The sequence below is a fragment of the Scophthalmus maximus genome, chromosome 3 (genome assembly GCF_022379125.1).
Source record: "Scophthalmus maximus strain ysfricsl-2021 chromosome 3, ASM2237912v1, whole genome shotgun sequence".
NCBI lineage: Eukaryota > Metazoa > Chordata > Actinopteri > Pleuronectiformes > Scophthalmidae > Scophthalmus > Scophthalmus maximus.
In genome coordinates, this window is record NC_061517.1 from 18305347 (window position 1) to 18328026 (window position 22680).

Below are 22680 nucleotides of genomic sequence, written 5' to 3' on the forward strand. Positions count from 1 at the left end.
TTTAATTTCAAGGCGCTACAGACAAAGTTTCCCTGACATTTAATTGTCAGGATGCAAATTGTTTGACCTTTTTTTAAAATTATAATTGTTACTTTTGATTGCCAATCCCATATAGATAGATATTTTTTTCAGCATAAAGCCTTGTGTTGTTTGTGGCTTTGTTATTGTTTGTGTGTGTTGTCCTGAACCTCTGGAAGAGCCCTTGTGAGGATGCGGGTTGCAAATGAGTGAATGCCGTGATATACGTGCAAAAGCTGTAAATATCTATACAGGAAAAAATAAACATGAATAATAAATGCTGACGGTGTGTGCAGCGGGTTCCATTAGCACAATCAAGTAAATGGAGTGATGGGGGAGAGGCTGTGTGTGTGTGTGTGTGTGTGTGTGTGTGTGTGTGTGTGTGTGTGTGTGTGTGTGTGTGTGTGTGTGTGTGTGTGTGTGTGTGTGTGTGTGTGTGTGTGTGTGTGTGTGCATGGTCCACATGAAATACTTAGATAGTGTAGTGCAGCTGTTTCATGTTATCATTACACATAAAGCCACGATGAATCATGCTCTCATAACATCCATGCACATTATTATTTTCTTCTGCCTGGTCCGAGTGTCTCTTTCTAATGAACTGCAGTGGTGGCGACAGAGAGCTGCAGACATGACTCTCTCTCTCTCTCTCTCTCTCTCTCTCTCTCTCTCTCTCTCTCTCTCTCTCCCCCTCTCTCTCTCTCTCTCTCCTCCAGAACTGCATCCCGTTATCTGGGCGGAGAGAGAGAGAGAGAGAGAGAGAGAGAGAGAGGGGGAGAGAGAGCACATCCACCCCCCTGCCTCTGTGTTCTCACCCACACCTCCCTGAGCAGGAGCCGGCCGGTGAACGGCATCGACGCGGAGACTGAAGAGCAGAGAGAGGACGACACCGCGGAACAAAAACATACACATATAGATCCACCACGCACCGCGGAGAAGGGGATCATATCTTTTCTTTTCTTCCTGCTTCCGAGTCTGTTCCCTCGCTTCCTGCCTCCTCGCCCGGCTGGGCTCCGGGGGCTCCGGTCGAGGCTGGAGCGAGGATCGCCTCCTTTTGTGTCGCTCCGCAGTCGTTGACTCGCGACTGGTGCCGCCGCTTGGCCCCGACTCGGGAGGATTCGTTTCTGCTCCTCTGGTTTCGGCCCGAACGGAATGAATGACAAAAACAAGGGAGGTTGATGTCCATAACTCCCCGACTCACCTCGTCTTCGCCTCGCCCAAGGAACGGAGACTCCATCTCCGGCAGAAGATGGACAGCGGAGGCGGGACGGAGGGCTCGGACGGCGGGCAGCAGCAGCGGCACGACCCCCCGACGGAAGCGGCGGAGCTCTCCGCGGCGCTGTCCGCTCAGCCGCGCGGCAAGAAGAAGGTGAACCGGGCCCCGTCGCCGGCCAGACCGAAGGACGTACCCGGGTGGTCGCTCACCAAGATCCGCGGCGGCATTGGAACGCCGACCCTGAGCGTCAAGCCCGGAGCCATCCACCTGGGCAGCCGCGTTTCCAGGCGCAGCCCCGCGGGAGGTCTGGCCGTAAAGGACGGCAGGGCGGAGAGGAGCGGCGGTGGCAAACCGGCGGGCAAACCCTCCTCCTCCGCCGCGTTGTCCAAGTCCCCGGCGGCCAAAGGCACCGGCGGCCGGAGGAAGGTGTCGGACGCCAGCATAGGATCCGACGATTTGTCCAAGGACTCGGGCTGCGCCGCGGGGAAGCTCTCCCCGACCGACAGCAGCTCCGAGCTGTCGGACTGCGCCTCTGAGGAAAACAAGCACTCCACGGACGCGGCGAGCAGCGACGCGGAGTCGAGGAGCAGCCGCGGCGGCGGCGGCGGCGGGCCGGACGGAGACAGGCCGCTGCGGAACGGCGCGTTGCCGGACAGAGTTGGCCAACACGCCGCCGCCAAGACCGCCTGGTCCTCCGCGGAGAAGGACCGGCTCTCCCTGGGCGCGGAGACCGGGGAAGGGAGCATATCCCCCGGCGAGGAGCGCTCGGTCACCTCGTTTGACAGCAGGGTGCCGGCGAGCACCTCTCTGGCTTTCTCCGACCTCACGGAGGAGTTCGTGGACGGGATGCACGAGGAGTTTGTGAGGGAAATAGAGGAGCTGAGGTCCGAGAACGATTACCTCAAAGTAAGTCCAAATATGAATGTCGTGATTTTAACTTTCTTGCAAGTGCTTCCCCGGATCAATTCAAATAGACTATAGGATTCTGCACCAGGGACATGTGTTTGATGCCTGACAGCATCTATATATATATATAATGATCAATACCCCTATCACTGTTTTTTTCATCTCTATTATGCAAAGCCAGATAGTTGTATGCACCAGTTCACTCCGTCTCGTCTGCCAGTGCGTGAAGAGTCCTTTGGACGCCGTCCAAGCCCTACACTCACTACAGGGAAGATGTCATGAATAGAGAGAGTCTGCTCCCCCAGTAGCCACAGAATGACGCTGCTTCATGCTGAGTATCAGCAGACAAAGTGTGAAACGCTGTAAAGACCTGGATATAATGCGGACGTGGTCATTTATGGTCAGACGCTGTTTGGCTCTCCGGCATCATTTGCCAGTCGTCTTTTGTTGTTGTCGTTTTTCCATCTGCTCACATGATGGAGCAGAGGATGTCATATCATTCAGCAGCCTGAGGGGTTGTCTGCATCTGGAGAATGCAGTGAAATCTGCCCTTGCCGCTAATTCGGCCCGAGTGATTTGACTGGCAGTGGGTTAGTGGAGATCTGCTGCAGTGTCCTGGGTGTTGAGTCTTCTCCACCTCGACGAGGGCAAAATACTCAAGGAAACGTGGGTCCTGACTTTCTGCTTCTACTGAAATTTCGCTTCTGATGTACCACTGGCAACGGCGGCACCGAAACAATAGACTGTCATCGCTGCATCGCCACGGTGGGATTGTGTGTCAGTAGACTCTTGCTACCGAAGGCATCTTCTCAGCGGCCTCGTGTCTGCAGGCGGCGAAAGGGGATACGCGCCGATCCACCGGTCAGGCATATCCATGCTGCCTGCAAGAGTGATTGATTAGGAGCGATCAATTACATTAGCATGTACCTAAGCACTAACCGGCAGCGGCCAGACAAGCCAATAATTGTCAGAGATTGATTGCGGAAGGTGATTGATCCACAGCACTCACCCCTACAGGAGGGCCACCCGCTCTTTTCCCACGGAGCTCTGCAACTGTGTTGGAGAGTTTTGACTTTTGTTTTACTGTTGGTTGTTGGTCATGGTCACCACCTTTTTTTTCCATTGTGTATTTGAAACAATTCCTCAGCACAGCCGCCGCCGACCTGCTGCTCCTATAAACACAAAACATGATGCATATGGACATACTGTAAACGAATTGCGCACATAGTTTAATATTTATTTGCGAGGGACCATGTGAGAAAAGCATTTAATCCCGTTTACCTACCTTCTCTCTCCGGGTTTCAAAAGTAATTTAGATGATTATGTCATCATTTTTGTCATGTTTTTCATGCTGAAATTCAAAACAAATCAACAATTTATATCACAGGAAGTCGAATAGCTCTGACTTTGGACAGCTTGATCAAACAAAATGTGCAATTTGAAGAACCACATTTGATGGTTCCGGGCTCCTAAATGTGTGAATTCTCTTGTGTTATACATGTCCCTAGTTCAAATGAAGTGATTCATTTTCAGTATTGATCTGCTGGTCAGACAAATAAGACATTTGAAGATTTTACCTTGGGCTGGAGGAAACTGTGATGGTAATTTCTTCACAGTTTTCTGGTGTTTTTACAGAGCCAACTATTGATTGAATGCGAAAATTCATTAATTGGTTAATGAAAGAATCATTCAGATCCCTAATCTTGAGTGCATGTGGTGTCGCCATAAAACCGAGCAGTATCTTCTCCCTCTTTATTTTAACTATGGCCAGAAAGATCTTCCTGTTGTGTTTTGTTCATGCGAATCCTCTTTGGTGCACATTTGCCATCGCGTGCTGTTGACTCAAAATAAAGGCGGGCATGCAACAGAGCTGCGGTGCTCATTAGACCACCCCAAAGCCTTATGGGAGGCCCCTGCCGTGAAGTGTGGTTGTTGCAGCTGTGAGGTCGAACACCTGGTTTGTAATCAGCAACACGCTGCTCGGGCGTCAGACTCTCTCTCAATCTCTTTTTCTAAATTCCCAATGTAATTCTCACTTTCCAATTTCCATCTCAGTTTCTGCCCTCAGTGCTCCTCCTCCTTGTCTTTCGGTGGATACCGTAATCCCCCCGGCCCGTCCGTCTTCCCCTATAGGCTCACGCACTGCGTATTTATGTGTGTACTCTTTGCCGCTGCAGCTGTTCACAACCAGCAGCTCTTCAAATCTCATTAATTATGTCTTTAGGTCTCAGTACACGTAGGCCTCGACCGCAGAGCTGCGTTAGAGCTGAACCAGATCGAGTTTTGTGGACCTGATTTGTCTGGAATGTCTGTCCTGTGACTGCAATTTAAGATAACCGCCCAGCATCTGCGCAGCCTTGTATAGATACATAGACGACTGTTACTGCCTGCTTACTCTTCTACCTTAATATTCAGATGAATTTTACACTGCAAAGAATTGCTTTGGTCATAGAATTTTAGCAATCTACAGTACAACATTTAAAGGTGAATGTACTGAGGTATTTCTGTGATCTCTATAAATGATGTTACAGTACCCATTTAATAAACTCACCTTAAAAAAATACTTTGAAATTCTGATGCTAAAATAGAGGAAACAGAGGGGAAACAGCCAGGCTGGTTCTGTCCAGTGCTCAAAATTATTTCGTGCAGTAGCTATTATTATAACTGACTACTATTGAGATTTAGACGTTGTAGGTAGCTGTATATTGTTATTTTTGGACAGAGCCGGGTCGGCTCGTACCCTCTGCTTCCACTCTTTGCGTTAAGCTAAGCTAACAGTCTCTGGCTTATTGGCTGAAGAATGAGTCTTCATGGTCCTAACTCTAATGGCGAAAACAAGCATATTTGTGTCATCGAACGTTGTTAATATTCTCAATAATTTCTGAGATACGGTATCATCAGAAGTTAATCTTGGCGTCAAAATAAGCAGGCGTTTGGCTAAAAGAGCTGCGCAAGCGCTGCAAACATCCTGTACAGCAAGTGTCCAATGATGACGTCATCAAAGCAAGTTTCCAACGGTCCAATCACAGCAATGAACACATCTGGGAAGTTTGTGTGTCCTTGTTGCATGTTAAGAGCACGCCTCGTCATTTTGTCCTTCCTTTCACTCATTAACAGCAAAACACATTGGAAGAAAAAGAAAAAACACAGCAGATGTGCATGAGCTCTTATTTCCAACATTATCTCATCTGGCTCACTGAATTCTGACATCTGGCGGATTCTTTCTCCCGACCTGACCGGCTGGTGGTTCACATGATACGAACCTTCTTTTCCTCTTCTACTTTAGTTAGCTGTGAAAAGAAGGTCAGCTGAGCGCCTGCGTGTCTTGCAGTCTCTCGCCACATTAACTTGTGATTCCCTCGCTTTGTGTCCTCACAGTCACATCTCTCTGTTGTCAGAGAGATGTGACTGTGAGGATACAATGTATTTTATGCTCTGTTTTTCCCATGTCCCCCTGTTTTTCTTTCTTTGTGTTGCAGATGTGTAACACAGTAGTCAGTGTTGTGCTGCAGGCTTGTCTGCTTGATCAACAAATGTCTTTCTCAATATTACACACACACACACAGACACTGTACCTTAATCGTTTACATGTTCATCATCCACACTCCTACACAAACTGTTTATTCTGAGGGAGACATGGACACACCCTAAACCATTGTTGTTCCCTGTCTCACTTTCTTTCTTATGACACACACACACACACACACGCACACATTGTTGTTGCTACAGTCCGAGCTCTGCAGAGGCTGACCCACATTTTCCACTAAAGTAAATTATGACGGCACTACTACTGCAGCCAGTTGTACTCCTTTTACTATCCCCATACAACACACACGCACATGCACACACACATCCACACACACACACACACACACACAAAGGCACGCCACTGTGTAACACGTCTCTCACTGTCCCACAAGGCCCCGTGACCCAGACTTCTTCCGAAGGGGGAATCTTAATTTCCTTGCTGACACACGCAAAGGAAAGAGCTGCACCTTTAAAAGGATCCAGAGGGATGATGCAATTCATGCCCTCAAGCTGAAATGAATTACTTATCTCCATTATGTCTAATTGAGAGGTAGATAACCTCTCTAAAAAAATTAAATTTGTGTAAATTAATCATACGGATTCATTGGCATATTTTGAGTGGTATTTTAAATGTCAACTTCAGTATAGGAATTTCCTTTTCTCTAAAAAGACTGCATTTCCCTACATTGACTGTTATCTTCCTTCAAGGTAATATTATCTGTTCTAACTGCCTGACCCTGACCTTTGACCTCATTTGTGCTACCTCCTGGGTACGAGAGAGAAAGGTGAATCAATACAGTGTCATATCATATTACTCGGTACTCCTTACCACATGTAGATGTCCATTTCTGATGACGCCTGTATGTGACTTGAGAGAATATTACATAGCACTTCGAGGACACTAATTGTTGTAATGGTTATCCTGGTGACGCGGATGATAAAGATGTGGAAATGTTAATGGCAGTGAGCCAGTGATCGATGGGATGGATTGACCTGCAAGAATGACTGCTATCAAACATTAAAGGACCTGTTTTTTGGCTCTTGTATATCTGTGCCGTCAGCATTTATTGTATATGACGTCCTCATGCACTCTCTTTTGTCGTGACTGTGTCCAGGACGAGATGGAGGAGCTGAGGTCTGAGATGCTGGAGATGAGGGACATGTACATGGAAGACGACGTCTACCAGCTGCAGGAGCTACGGCAACAGCTGGAGCAGGTTCGTGACCACAATCTTTTTTATTGAATCTGGGATTACATTTTTTTTTTTTTGATCTGTGTAGCACCTCATGATTTCATGCAGGAGGTGCTACACGTAAAGCCAGGTACGCTTTGGATCTTCAAGGTGACTTTAAAGGAAGAATTTCAGTTTTTCATTCACAACACATAGGGCTCAAGCTGCTCCGAACAAAAATCTTGCTCTACTGTTTTATTTGTTTGTTTACTACATGTCTTCTCGTGTATTTTAATGGCTGCTGCAAGGCAAACGATAACGTAAAATGAAGCAACAAAGATAGTTTAATAAGATCCCCGAGCCTTACGATGTTTGATTTTCAGGCAAACAAGACCTGCCGCATCCTGCAATACCGGCTCAGGAAGGCAGAGCGGCGCTCTCTCCGCGTGGCTCAGACAGGGCAGGTGGACGGAGAACTAATACGAACGCTGGAGCAAGACGTCAAAGTGAGTGTCCTCTGTGTGAAATATTTACGTGTGTCACAGCTGGAGACAAACTGTCTTCATATAAAAGTTTATTACACGTAACAGGCAGCAAAGTGAGGTTCATGCAATAAGATGTTATGGTGTGGCTGCTAGCTAGACCACTGGTGTTGGTCTGAAGTTGATTTATTTTCTAAATGGAGCCATGACATAGTAAGTTATCTTGTTTTTGCCTCTAGTCTCTAAATGAACAACAAACACACTATAACAATAAAAACACAAACATCAAAACGAAAAACCCAACTGTTCTCAAAGGTGAGTAGACAGCAAGCTAGTTCAGCTTCTGCTAAAAAAATATTTGTCCTTCTGGAATCATAGAAATGTTCAAATATAGATATTTGTTCTTCATCTTTCCAAAAGGAGACAGGAGCTTTTTTTTAACATTGAGTTATGCGTTTATAAAGATCTGCTTGTGTAAAAGCTTCCTATTACACCTCATTTTATATTTTCATCCCAATTGTGTTTAAAAAAGATTGAAACAACAAACCCTGAATTTGTGTTCCTACCTGGGGGGCTTAGTGCATTATTACTTCTCTAGTTGGTTAACTAGCAAGCCTGACAGCTAGCGGAAATGAACTGGATGGTAAAAAAAATCTTATGTGTCAGTAGTGACACGACCAGACTTAAGTCAGACGCAGCAGGGGGAAAAAAAAGACAACCAATGTTGTCCAAATAGTTGCTTCTACTTGCTCTTTTGATTTTGTTTATGTATTTTGTCACAAGACAGTGGAGAGGTCGGGCTTCCTCTAATTTCTCTAAGGAATTTCCCTGTTTAAAATATACAGTAGGCTAAATGTGGGCCAATTGTCACAGTAACTTGGAAACACTGAACGCCACATTAATGGAGCATCGGTCGAAGATCGATCATTCGCTCACTCAAGAAACCCCCACAAAAGATTAGCTTCACATATACACAGCAAGCAAATGTTTCTTGAACAAACACACACACACTTAATGTCCCTCACAGTCTACATACACACCAGTCCTCGCAGTCCCCTCGGAATCCTTGATGAAGGCCATTTTCATACAAACGCACTGAGTTCAGAGTAAAGCTTCTGTGTGTGTGTGTGCATGTGTGTTTCTTTTTGTCTTTTGTCACACTGACCCTACACTGTGGAAACACTGTCAAATTCGCGGAGTTCCTCCAACGTTTTCCATGTGATGGAGGATACAATGAGGCCTTTATACGCTCTAAGAGAGTGTGTGTGCGAGAGAGGGCTCTTCGCCTGCTGTCGCTGTCTGTCTCTCTTTACCGCTGTCTCACCATCTGGTTGTTTTGGAAGGAAGGGGTGGACGGATGGAAGGATGGAAGGAGGGAGGAGAAACGGATGAGCGTGCATCCTGTGTCTGAGAGAGTGTGTCGAGACTGAAAGGGGGAGAAAAAAAAGAGGGTGTGGTCACCGTTTGAAAATTCAAAAAAAGCCAATCAACAGTGGGATGATGTGACTGGAGGAAAACAGAAAACAAAAAGACTTGACGAGAGAAGTACAAAAAGGGTACAAAAATCAAGGAAAACAGAAAGAAACGGCTTGAGAAAAAACAAGTCTGCATCTGCCAGCTGCATTAGCAAAAGAGAGATCATTTCAGGAAACTGAAAAAACAAAACAACACACTGCAAGGAGACAAACCTGACCCTCACTGTCTCCCTCCACACATGGCTTATTGTGTCTTCTTGCCGACAGGGTCAAACCCTCAGATGGCGGTTCGAGTTACAGAATGCCGCGTGTGTGTGTGTGTGTGCGCGTGTGTGTGTGTGTGTGTGTGTGTGTGTGTGTGTGTGTGTGTGTGTGTGTGCGTGCGTGTGTGTGCGCGTGCGTGTTTGTGTGTGCGCGTGCGTGTTTGTGTGTGTGCGTGCGTGTTTGTGCATGTGTGTGTTAAGCTCATGCTAAGCTTCTCTTTTGCCAGCCTCCCACAGTCACTCCTCTGTTTATCCTGGTAGCTTTATCATTTAGCCTTATAAAAACAGACCCTCACTCCTGCCTCTGTGACTCAACACTGATTCAGCTCTACTGGAAAATCACTATAACAGCAGTTAAAAAAAAAAAGCACAGAATATAAAAAGTTGAGCAGCCTGACCGTCTGTAAACTCAAGTACTAATACTCGAGCGTAGCAGCTGTCAAAGCGTCTGATTTCTAAAGTACGTGAGAGAAGCTACATTTCAAGAACACACCAGGAAAACTGTCCAACTTAGCTATTTAGTCACAGAAAAACAAAATCATCCGTTAGTTCACAAGATACCATTTGCTGTGGTGTTAAACGCTAGTGCTGTAGCTCATAACAGTCTTAAAGATGCAAATTTGCATAAGGTTCACTCAAAATACGGATTAAAAGACTTATTTGTTCTTAAATATCTACATAACCGTTGATCCGGTGATGTAACTGCAGGCAATAATTAAGAAATAATAGTTGATTGCTATAATGCTCACCCTGATCATCACCACAGCTTCACGCTAAAGTCTTAGCATGAAACATTTGATAGATACATTTGTATCTATCAGAAGAGTGTATTATGTTGGTGTCAATGTTTTGATCATTTAATATGTGATATGTCCAGCAGGTCAGACTGTTTAAAGCTCAGTGTATTCCTCCTGTATCTATAACACAGTCACATAAAGAGAATTATGATTGATCAAACTGTGTATTGCACCATTAAACAGCACTAAGCTATTTAAATTGAATGTAAACATTAATTCAATGTCCCTCTGCCTCAACTTACCAACTGTTAACATTTAACAGATGATGCTCTCTCAGCTTCTTAAGCTTGTTATGTCCTACCTGTGAGTCATGAGATCATTCTTTGGTTAAAATCAAACAATACAAAAAAAGGAAATCACTGCCATCACCAGAGCCAAAGTAGCACATCGGCAAATCGGCTTAAAAAATGGCTGATACCCATCATCGGTCGACCCCTTAATTTTATGTCGTCACACACACACACAAAGGTTGCATTTTAACTGCTGCTTGATGACACTGACTGTCAGACTTTATAATAAATCCACTCCTTTTGCAATCAGCACGAATAAGACAATGTTTCATGTCACAGTTGGGGCGAGTTGGTTACAGTCAGTTTGTCTTGATTTGAAGTGTCACTCTTGGACATTCCCAGTGTGTGTGTGAGTCCAACTTGACCTTGACTTGCTGAACTTGTCTCTGAGCTGAGAAGCTTTACAACAGTAACTGGCTTAACTGCTGTTGATACTTTTAAGGGCATAATTTGATGACTCACTCACATGCAAACGCACACAAATGTGCACACACACTTGCGCGTATGGGTGTGTCCTCTCCACCTCCTGTCTCTCTGTCACACTGTTCTCGTGGCCTTGGGTGCTCCTTTAGCGAGAGTTATATATATATATTTACACACAGATGAAGAAAAGACAGAATGAGACATGAAGTAAAGGGTGAAACAGAAAAAAGTGTCTCTGTAATTGTGTTTGTCTGTGAAAATTTTTTGTCACATGCTCTTGTCCGCGACATCTTGTGAGTTTCATCTTGCATGTGACTGTGCGAGTGTGTGTGTATGTGTGTGTTTGGAGGAGTTCATGGGGTGTATATCCATCAGAATGTCCATGAGAATCACTGATGTCATTTCCTGTCCCACTCACACACTGCTCTCATTCCCACAGGCCATAGACATCTGGACACACACACACACACACACTCATGCACAGAGGAAATAGTTGTTAGGATTCTCATGATGTCAACACCGCAGTCCTGCGTTTTCCATAAGGGGCCGACTATATAAACTGTCTGACACTTCTGAACTGTAGGTCTTTTCATCTGGATTTTCATCTGTAAATATCAGGACAATAACACTTAATATATTCAGCATGTTGAGGATTTCTTTTTACTAATTAGTAAAGGAAACTTAAGGAAATTTTTTTTTCTATTTAAGCTGGTTTCCAGCCATGTTGATAGACATAGTCTCCAAAAAAACTGAAAGTGAGGAAAGAGAAAGCTGTGTTGCTCTCTTGGATTTAATGTGTATATACTACACTAAAATATTTTCAGTGGAAAGTGTCACAAAATATTGGCATACAAAACCAAAAGCATCTAGATGACAAGTGAGAAAATATGTTTAATTGTTATTTGACTGAACTGAACTTTTTAAAGGCACGCTCGAACAATTTGGAGAATATGTGTCGCTGTTAATCAGGTGTCAGATCAGAAGTATCTTTTCCTTCAGCACAGAGTTGACTCAAGAGGTGTTTAGCATAGCACAGCTCAGAATGCAAAACAGTAGGGGAGTCTTCACTCTGGTTCCTGGTTGTCCAAATAAGGAGAGACCACTGACTACTGTTGACATCTTTACAGTGCTATGTATAATATTTACACAGCATATGTCTCTACACTCTTTGCTTCACTCTAGAACCGTCCTCCTGTCTTGCTCCCTCACAGACTCATAGTTGCCAGGAGCCTAACTGAGATAATACTTGACTCAATAATACTGTATAAAACCATGAGAACTACGTGTTAACACTCAAAGGGCAATGAGTGTCCTGACTCTGAAGGTCTTATCCTCGCGTGCGCATACACACACACACACACACACACACACACACCCACACACACACTCATTTGATCAGAGCAGTATCTGGTATACACTCATCGAGGCCAGTACCCAGCCTCATCCCACATCTCCATATGTTAAGTAACCCCCACACCTCACGCGTGCGCGCACACACACACACACACACAGATCCAAGCCCCCACTTATGGACCATGTGTCATGCATGCTGTTGGAAGAACTGACTCCATGCGAGTTTACCCCCCTGCTGACAGTAGGAACTGTGGTTTCCGTGTGTGTGTGTGTGTGTGTGTGTGTGTGTGTGTGTGTGTGTGTGTGTGTGTGTGTGTGTGTGTGTGTGTGTGTGTGTGTGTGTGTGTGTGTGTGTGTGTGTGTGTGTGTGTGTGTGTGTGTGTGTGTGTGTGTGTGTGTGTGTGTGTGTGGCAAAGATGATGATGCATTTTCTCTGCGAGCTCTGGCAAAGGATTATCTATTTTCTGTCAGTACAAAACAAAGTTGTAGACGTATAACAATGTTTGTGTGGATGATTTATATCATTATTTCTATGTTTTTATTTCTTAAATATAATTAGAATGTTATATGTGCAAAACATAAGCCTGAGAAAAACACTCCGACTCAGTGGTTTGATTAATGCACTATTATTATACACAAGTTTTACTGGAGTTTTGAGAGTGTGAACTTCCCCAAACTAAATACAGAGTGGGAAAGAGCTGCTGCTGTCTCTCTGAACATCTTGGCTCCCACAGGGAAGACGTTTCAGTCCCGAACAGCCATTTTTGTAAGATAACTTGTAACTTCCACAAAATAATGTAGTTGGACAATAACGCACCCTTTGGCTTTGGGCATCACTCTTATTAGATCGCAAGTGAACACAATTTCAGTTTGAAGGGAACTTCAGAACTTGACCTTGACTAGCCCAGACAGTCATTGAATCCTTTGAGTCATAAGTCAATCAAAAAGGCAAAACATTTACCATTTCCAGCTCCTCTGATGAGACCATTTGCTGCTTTTGTCAGTTTTATATAAATGGATATTGAATATGTTTTGTTCAGGACTGCAGGCCGACAAAATAAGTATTCTGAAGTTCTCACTGGAAGTTATGGCATTGTTTCCACAACCATCTTACGTTTTATTGTTTTCTCTCATTGAGAGAGTAATTGGTACTGTCAAGTAATACAGCAATTGCAAATACTGCAACTATCATATAAAGTATTGTATTACACCACTGGATAGATGTCTTTATATATGTATGCATGAATAGATGGATGGATCGACAATGGTTGATGATAGTGGAAGGGAGATCACACTTTTCCAACTGCCAGACAACATGCCAAGGATTGTGGAAATGCATCACATTCCATCACTCGCTGTCACTTACCTCCTTCCCGCCCTCCCTCCCTCTCTCTCTCTCTCTCCAAAGATAGATGGATCTCATCCCGTACTGGAACAGCTGTCACGCCACTAGCTCTCTCTCTGTCTCTCTCTCTCTTTTTCCCACATAATGGCTTTATATATAGACACGAAGCAGATTACTTGTGATGTAACGTTCTCTAAGCGCCCGTTGAGACGCCTTTTGAACGAATGTCAAAAAGGTTGACCGCATTAACACTAAACATGCACACCAGGACGACTGCCGATTTGGAATGCTGTAATGATGTTCTTTCTGTTCTTATTCTTTTAAAATTTTTAAATCGCAAATCTTAAATTACGATATGGAGATTCAATGGATGCTGATACGCATTTGACACATTGTAATTGAGTTAGTAAAGTGATTCGTTTGGGCTGCAGCGATGACAGCGCTTATACAAAATACAGAGCTGTGATGAACTGATGCAATTTGAGGCTTCTGCAGGGCAAACACAATGCAGATGCACATTGAAAGAGATGAGAATTCAAAATGTGTTTGCCTTCTAAGGTGTCATTAATTATTGTATACATGGGTTAAATGTGTTTGTCTGCATAATCATCGTATCTCTTCAGCAAAACTACCACTTTATGCTTTAGGTCAGAATAATCACCCATAAGGAAATACAAATATTGATCATTTGAAGATGATAAATAGACAATGATAAGTTAGCATTGGTTTGTTCAATGTATCAAAAAAAGAATAAAATGAGAAAAACATCCTCAATGAAAAAAAAAGAATCCTTGGGACTATTTACAAGTTCTGTACAGGGATGGAGAGTAGTCTTCCTTCTCCACAAAGATCAGGAGCTAATGATTCCCAGGAATTTAAAACCCTCCGATATATAGAACCATGGAGGATGTTACAGTAGAAAAGGTTTGAAATATGTTACTACAGACAGTTATTTTAGTACATTTGAGTGATATTTTTTTTACTACTACTTGAGTAAAAAATACAAAGAATTACTTCACTGTACATAAACAGCTGGTCCTTTATCTTGTTAAGTATGGCTGTCTGATTGGTTAATTCGTTATTGATCGAAAAGAATGTGTTGCAACAGAAAAGTAAACATGTCGTGAAACATGTCGGATTAGTAATGAAACCAGATGGAGACAAAGCAGCAGCCTGCGTGTGTTTGTCAGCTGCTTAAGGATCACCCTTGTGACTGTGGAAAAAAAGGGTTCACGTTTTTCAATGACACTTAATATCTCTCGGAGCAGCTACCAGCTGATTCTGCAATATTATTTTCTATGATAAACTGACGATGGCTTCAACTAATCACTATCCAGTCGATAATTCTGCACAGAGACTAAATTTGTAGGCACATTTTCATTAAAAAAATAAATATATACATGTATATTGTCACCTCCAAGGTTGAGGCCTGTAACACCTCAGATGTTTCAGTTTCAGTGGAATCAATGTTCCCCAACATGAAACCACAGTAATTTGTGATTTGATAGACGACAGGCTTAACTCCTCTAGCTGCATCTTCCGCTGAGGAACTGCAGATTGAATTAGTGATTTTGTCAGATTTTGCACAATTATGAATAGTTGTCTATTTTATATTACAACAGAATGACTAAACCCCTGCAGGAAGCTTAAATACTCAACAAAAAGCAAAGTGAAAGCGCTCCCATAAATAAGGTTGTGGTTCCAAGATTAAAAGGTTTCTGTTCTTCGTTAATCAAAAAATACTGCCATGGTGCAATCGCCAGAAATGCTTTCAGACACAAACTGTGTTAAAAAAAAAGGGTAAAAAAGGAAGGACTTGCTGCTGTGCGTTGAAGTGGTAGCAGCATAATAACTTAATTTCAAGCGAAGTGACTCTGTTTGGTGCTTTTGCCTCACAGCAAGAAGGTCCCTCAGCAGGGCAGACCAAGGCCCTTCTCAGGTTGCCATGTTTCCTCCCACACCGAAGGACATGAATGTTTCAGTAGAATGTTAGGAGTATACTTCTGTCACCGCTCAGGGGCAAGACCGGAGGTGTCCCCCAGGCGCGTACTGTTGCCACCCACTGCTCCTGAACAGGACAGACTCACCGCACGTGAGGGGATGTGGGCCGACGACTCATCTGTGGGCCGCTCAAGATTATCTATCTATATAGATAGATAATCTATATAGAGGATATCTTCCATTATGGAAATTACTTTCAGACATATACACTTGGTTTCATGACACCAATCGCTCACACACACACACACACACGTGCACACACACACACACACACACACTCACACATACACACACACACACACACACACACACACACTGCTTTGTGTTTCCATAACGGTCATCTCTCTAACAACATCTCTTCCAGTAGATTTTATCAGAGAGATTTAACATTCAGCCAGCAGAGTGTGTGTGTGTGTGCAAGTGTGCGTGTGCGTGTGTGCGCGTGCGTGTGTGTTGAGTTGAAGAGCAGACAGACTGGATAACAGGAGGAACAAGGCTCTGTTTGTCGAATGCAGTCAAACCCACAACCACATGCCGTGTAAATGCAAAACTCCTTTTGATAACAAACTGCCAGTTCCTGAATGATATTGCTGTTTGCCCTGTGGCTAGTGTGTGTGTGTGTTTTTGTTTTGCATTGTGTGAGTAAAGGGACTCCCTGTGTTGCACACAAGTACACACACACTCTCTCACCAAGCACCCTGAGAGAATCCTAATTACATCCTATAGATCTGTTGCCTGGGTAAAACACTACAGCTTCAATGGCGTCAAATTCCTTCACGTTTCCCTTCAACATAGAACAACAACGCTGCATTTTTCAAGAGTCAAAGGCTGAAGAGGAGAACATTATAGAATTGAGTAGAGGGGGTCGAAAAGAGATGAAGAGGAGGAGAAGAGGAAGATAAATGAGGAGAAACAGAAGCCAATAAAACAGCAGGGGTGAAAACACCCTTTATTAAAAGCTGTTTTCTTTTTACAGTATTGATGCAGCGAACAAAATTGAGCACACAGTGTTAATCAATCACAGTTTCTGTCCGATTCAATCCACATACAGCTCCCGGAGCTTTCAGCCCACACATTAAGGCTGTGTACTGTACCTCTGAGGTGTAAACTCCTCTGCGATGATTGTGTGAGTGTTGCATCAACCACATACACTCCAGGTCTTCACTCTTCAGTATGTAAATTGGTGGCTGGTGATTCAGGCGGGACGCTGATCCTGCAGTTGGATTTGACTGCTAGTGCCGTTAGGAGGGTTGGTCAATATTTTCATGTATACACCTTTTAACCTAAGCTATGTTTTATACATTTTGGATTGTTATACGTAACTATTAGAGGTAAACATTTATTAGAGAGTGAGTGGGAGGAGAGATAAAAGAGATGGAGGACAGTAATAGAATAGAAATAGAATACAAGGGGAACTATTAGGAACGTAAACAAGAGGGAATCTGACAGAGATCAGTACAGGAGGTGTACAGAGACACACACACACACCCCCAACATATTAAAACATGAATTGGAGCGTGGTGGAGCTCAGGGAGAGATTGAATAGAATGAGAGTGGGCAGTACAGAGAGGCATTGTGGAACTCAGCTGCACAGTGGCAGAGGTTCAAACACACAGACACACACACACACACACACACATACATGGGCACACAATAAATACACAGAATTACAAATTGTGTTTGGAGAGATTTGGCAGATGAATAGTGAAACACAAATTGTGCTATTGTGAATCAAACAGACACCAGACAAATGCAGCACAACCGCTCACATATAATTACGAGTTGTGAAAGTATTAATTATGGTGATTACGCCAGAGCTGCAGTTACTATTCAGCTGTCCCTTTTAAACTGTGAAGAAAATATACGATATGATATGCAGCGACCCAAATTAACATTGTTAACATTAACATTTTTTCATTATTAAATAACTCAAGTCGGACTTGAATGGACCCATGTGTCCAATGCCACAACTGTTTGTGCGTATAGATCTAACACATTTTAGATTGAAAAAATTACAAAATCCATAGTTCTTATCTCAGAAAATGCTGGTGAATAACAAAGCCTACACTCTCTAATTAAAAAAAACCTATCAACGCAAGTCTTAAATCATCAGATACCAAACACCCCTACCATCCCACTAGATAAAATCATTAGAGGCACTAAGTACCTTCATGAGAAACTGAGTGATTTAATATAAGGGTTATTTCTCTGAAAGCGGATGTAGCCATATAGAATCATTAAAGCTAATACAGCCTTTTTAGAATGAAAACACACAGTTCATAGTTTCAATTGAACCAGGCAATCATTCATTCATCGTCTACCGCTTTATCCATTTAAGGGTCGCGGGGGGGGGGTCGCTGGAGCCAATCCCAGCTAACATTGGGCGAGAGGCGGGGTACACCCTGGACAGGACGCCAGCCTATCACAGGGCAACATACAGAGACGGATAACATTCACTCTCACATTCACACCTATGGTCAATTTAGAGTCTCCAATGAACCTAACCCCATTCTGCATGTCTTTGGACTGTGGGAGGAAGCCGGAGAACCCAGAGAGAACCCACGCATACACGGGGAGAACATGCAAACTCCACACAGAAAGGCCCTGGTTGAACCGGGATTCGAACCCAGAACCTTCTTGCTGTGAGGCGAAGGTGCTACACCACCGTGCAGTACCAGGCAATCAGTTTGAGTTCAAATGGACAAATCTATTTCAGCAAATTAGCTCTTAAATTAACAATTTCTTTTCAATAGAATGCACTGATGCTGCGGTTTTTCATAACCACAAAGTTGAATACATCATGTTGTTGCATGCCAACATTGAGATATATATATATATATATATATATATATATATATATATATATATATATATATATATATATATATATATATATATATACTTTGTCACATGGAGTCACATTAAACATACCAAAGTCGTTTTTAATGAAACTGCCAAAGAAAATTACGATTGCCATAAAGAGCTGAAACTGTAAAATGAATGGAGCTGATTAATTGTTTAATTGATTGATTGGACATTAATCTCCTGCTACTTTCAAATTCACTTGTCAAGTAAAATGCTCGCAATCACCCGGTTTCAACTTCTCAAATGTTATAATTTGTTGCTTTTCTTTGTCGTCATCATTGTAAAATGATGAACGTTATTGTTGTTGTTTTTTTTCTGGCACTTTGGGGATCACATAATCCATCAGTTATATAGAAAATAATCCAAATTTTAGGTCAAATACAGTGTTTGTGAAAACTTCAATGCATTATTTGAATATTTGTGAGTCTTTCATCCTCAATTTAAGTCGTACAATGTTGAACTGTATTTGCATTGCAAATATGAAAAGAGGCTGCAGCCACGGAACAGGAACAATTGATGCCTCATGTATTGCAGCATAAAAAGCAACTTTACCAGGTGCCGAAGTTACCATACAGGTACTAAAATGGACCAAACACTTATACATATTATGAATAATAAAGTAAACAACTGTAACAAACAAGCTTTGGAGCATTCTAACAACAAATCAAATGATCATTCTCTTTTACTGCTGCTTTTTTTGGCTGCAGTTTTCATATCAGTTATCGCGAGGCTTGACTTTAGTTTGACTTCTGACATTAGAAACTTTTAATGAATAAATGCCCCCGGGGGTGGGGGTGGGTGGCGAGGTAATCACACACTTTCATAAGATCATATTATGTATGAAAGATCAGCCAGAGTGGTATTAATTATCTTCTTGGCTTTATTAGATGAAAATATCTCCCCCATGCACACAGGTGTGTACATGCAGAAAGTTCCCGCTGACTCACACACACGCACGCATACACACACACACACACACACACACACACACACACGCACACACACACACACACACACACACACTTCACAGACTCAGCTAAAATAAAAGGTCTTTTAACTGAGGCTGTATGCTCTGGCGGGAGTCCTAGAACATTTCCCGATGCCTCAAAGTGAAACGAAAAACCGAGCCTGCCTTTAACCCAAACAGCGATTAGCATCATAAAAAGTAATCTCTCGAGAAGTATCCCCCGATGACTGTTTAACAGCGATTGTGGTCGGCACTGTGGAATTTCAGATCTGTTTACCGCAGGAGTTACTCACAGCAACACCGTTTGTACTTCAGTTGAGAGAAAAATCATGAGTCATGCACATGCGTCACCTGGAATATAAACTCACTGCATCGTGTGCTTGTTTATCCCGGGTTGATCCCAGGCATCGATGTCTGCGACTGTGAGGTAGAATTAAAAAGTCGAAGAATGGTACTGGCGACTCAGAATACATGAGCCACAACAGTTTTCATTTGTACGAATTAAGGGGGTCATGTTAACATAGAACAACCAAAATGAAGTCAGCACGTATCTTTGTCGGATTAGCAGATTATTATAAAACCGGAGGTAATCTGAAAATATCCCCACATTTATGAAGCTTTGGAACTGATGCAAACAGTATAAAGGAAATCAATTAACAGTGTGTGTAATTATTAATTATGCCCCCCCCCCCCCCCTAATGTCTGCGTTCTCTTAAAATGGACAATAAAAGCAATTGCTTTTCAAAATGTACTGATGCACTGAGCTAAACTCTTCCCTCGCACTCTCTCCTCACCCTCCTCCAGGTGGCGAAGGACGTGTCCATCCGTCTCCACAACCAGCTGGACAGCGTGGAGAAGAAGAGGAGTCGTCTGGAGAAGGAGAACGAGGAGCTGAGGGGCCGACTGCAGGACCTTGAGGTCGCCAAGCAGGTCCTGCAGCAGGAGATAGACAAGGTAGGATCCAATCGCCCCAAACTGTGTCCCGTGTGTCTGCTCCCCCACAGGAGGAGGTCACCCACTGCGAGGCTCTCGAGTTCACCTAGTACAAGTTGAGTTGTCAGTGTGTCACTCTTGAGTTTAGGACCTAAGTGGAAAATTTCCAGCCAAACACTGAGGTCTCTGAGGTTTGGCCTGTCGTCCTTTTGGCCCTTTGAAGGAAACAGTGTTTACTGTGCTCACTTGGCGTGGGAGCCCCCGGGGAGACCGTCTCTGTTCTCATCTCGTGCTGACTCCGTTTCTGCCACTCCGCCGCCACTCCAGGGACCGGAGAAGGAAGTGTGGAGCCAGTGAAGCGATGCAATGAGAGACCGAATCTTGATGTTAGTGCCGGCTGAAGTGAAAACAAACACAACAGGGCTTGTGTTGCATTCTTTTTTGAAACCGGCGAATGAATCAAAACAAATTGATTTTGCCCCCTTCGCTCTGAGCAAAAGCTAGACTGACCTCTCCCCTGTGTCCTAAAATCAGAACACGAGGCTCTATCTTTCAATCCTTCCTTCCTCTCTCTCTCTCTTTCTCTTTCGCTTCTGCTCATTGTGTCTTTTCCCAAATGTCTGATGGTCTCATGGTCACGGCCTTGGCCCAGGACCAGGACCAGGACCAGGCCCCTGATGTGGGGGCCTTCTTGGATGGCTGGCCGGGTGTCTGGCAGGGCAGCTGGGTCTGTCTGCTCCAGTCTGGCTGGACTGCGAGTTGCCGTGATACAATTTCAAGTTTGCCGTTTGTTGGATGTCAGTGTTTCCCGATGCTGACTTGTCTGGGATGAGTGGACGAGTGAAGAGGTGACAAATAATTGCTTTGTTACCTCTCTTGTGTGTGAGTGTGACCTGGGTGTGTGGCGGGTTGGTGCTTCGTCCGCAGCGACCCAGGTCCCGTACATGACCGCCTCGGTGAAGTTCTGGAGAATGTCCGAACTTTAGTGCCTGTCTGAAAGCAGCGTCTGTTTGCTGACAGCCTGAGTAATGTGGTTGCATAAGCTGTGTTTGGGTCTGTTGTGTTGAGTTACGCTAAACCTGCAGAGAGGGGAATTCTTCACATAGCTGATATGTTTCAGGGAACTGTGTGTGTGTGTGTGTGTGTGTGTGTGTGTGTGTGTGTGTGTGTGTGTGTGTGTGTGTGTGTGTGTGTGTGTGTGTGTGTGTGTGTGTGTGTGTGTGTGTGTGTGTGTGTGTGTGTGTGTGTGTGTGTGTGTGTGTGTGTGTGTGTTTGCACGGTCCATCCACACAGGAATGTCTCCCTCGTCTGTTTTCATACCTTTGTATATACAGTAAAAACAGCAGAATTCAAGTACGAGTGAGAAACTGAAACAAAAACAAAAATGAAGGTGTTATTAGAAACACAGGAAAGTGACATTTTGCAGAGAGAGAGTTCAAACTACAAAATGAAATATGTGCAATAAAGCAAACAGTGAGTGTGAAGCAGATCAACGGACTGGACAGAAAGGCCTTTAACCACATAGACAATGAAGCCTTTGGTGATTCACATATGCGAAGGAGCTTTGTGAATTATTGATTGTGAGGCTGTGGCTGCAGCCTCCAGTCTGTACGGGTATCGACCTTCTTTAAAAAGCTGGCTAAAACCTTCACTGTGCTGCTGCTGCAGGCTTTCAATATTTCACTACGAGCTGCAGAGAGAGAGATCAGTCTACTCTGTGCAAAGCGAACCAAGTCTTAATTCTTTATTTGCAGAAAGAGAAACTGCTTCAATAATCTCAATAAGAAACGCCACACATGAAAGACGGTACATTTTAACTAGAAATGTAAAAAAAAAAAAAAAAAAAAAACTTTGACAGAGCTAATTCTGTCGATAGAAATATAGGCTAGCTTAGGTAATGAGTGGGCTTAGGGTCACATGATACGATGGGTAAATTATTATTATTGTAACAAAACAAATTCCAATTTATTGGGAATTTTATATAAAAAGATACAATAAAAAAAAAAAGTATATTTAAGGAAACAAAATTGTTCCCTTACCTGTGAGGAATGTGATTTGTGGGTGAGGGTCACACCACTTCCTTTATAATGGTGTGATTTTACCCACATTTAAAACCTGCTCCTGTGGTTTTGATATTGCACTTAGCCATATTTAGATTAATTGCCCCGCCCCACAGTCACTGTTGTGGATAATTGTTCCCTTTGAAGCCATATGCTAGTATTTTGTGAACTGTTATATCTACACGTTGCCTTTGAGAATGTGCATATGAGAGCGTCTATATTGAGCGCAGTCTTACACCGACGCACACACCACTCCGTTGTACCGCGCTGCGAGTAAAGACCATGAGAAGGAAGGGAGAGGTACCCTCACCTCTTTATTCTTTCTGTCCCTTTCTCCCATCCCTCCCTGACAGACTAACACCACCTCTCCCACCTCCCTCGTTCCCTCCGCCTCTTTCTCCCCATTTATTATCACCTACCATTCTCCCTCTACCACTCTCCTCCCCTGCTGCTCCCATAGAGACCCCTAGGCATGCTGATGCAGGATTTTCTAAATCTCAGCTCCCTCCTCTTTCACAATCTCTTTCTCTCGCCTGTCCATCGCCTCCTCCTCCCTTCTCCTTTCCTCCCCCTCTCGCACCGCCCTCTC

The 22680-nt window shown here is 43.7% G+C and overlaps 1 protein-coding gene across 2 annotated transcripts in view; it reads left to right on the top strand.

Annotated features, from left to right (window-relative positions):
- Positions 1-765: 765 nt before the first annotated feature.
- soga1 (suppressor of glucose, autophagy associated 1) overlaps positions 766-22680 on the top strand; it is an 80587-nt gene continuing 58672 nt past the window's right edge. For both annotated transcript variants that reach the window (XM_035644548.2, XM_047330912.1), the window contains exons 1-4: positions 766-2137; positions 6781-6882; positions 7221-7343; positions 19903-20052. In XM_035644548.2, coding sequence (XP_035500441.2) covers positions 1172-2137; positions 6781-6882; positions 7221-7343; positions 19903-20052 — 1341 coding nt within the window. In that variant the 5' untranslated portion in view covers positions 766-1171. The remainder of the gene's footprint in view (positions 2138-6780; positions 6883-7220; positions 7344-19902; positions 20053-22680) is intronic.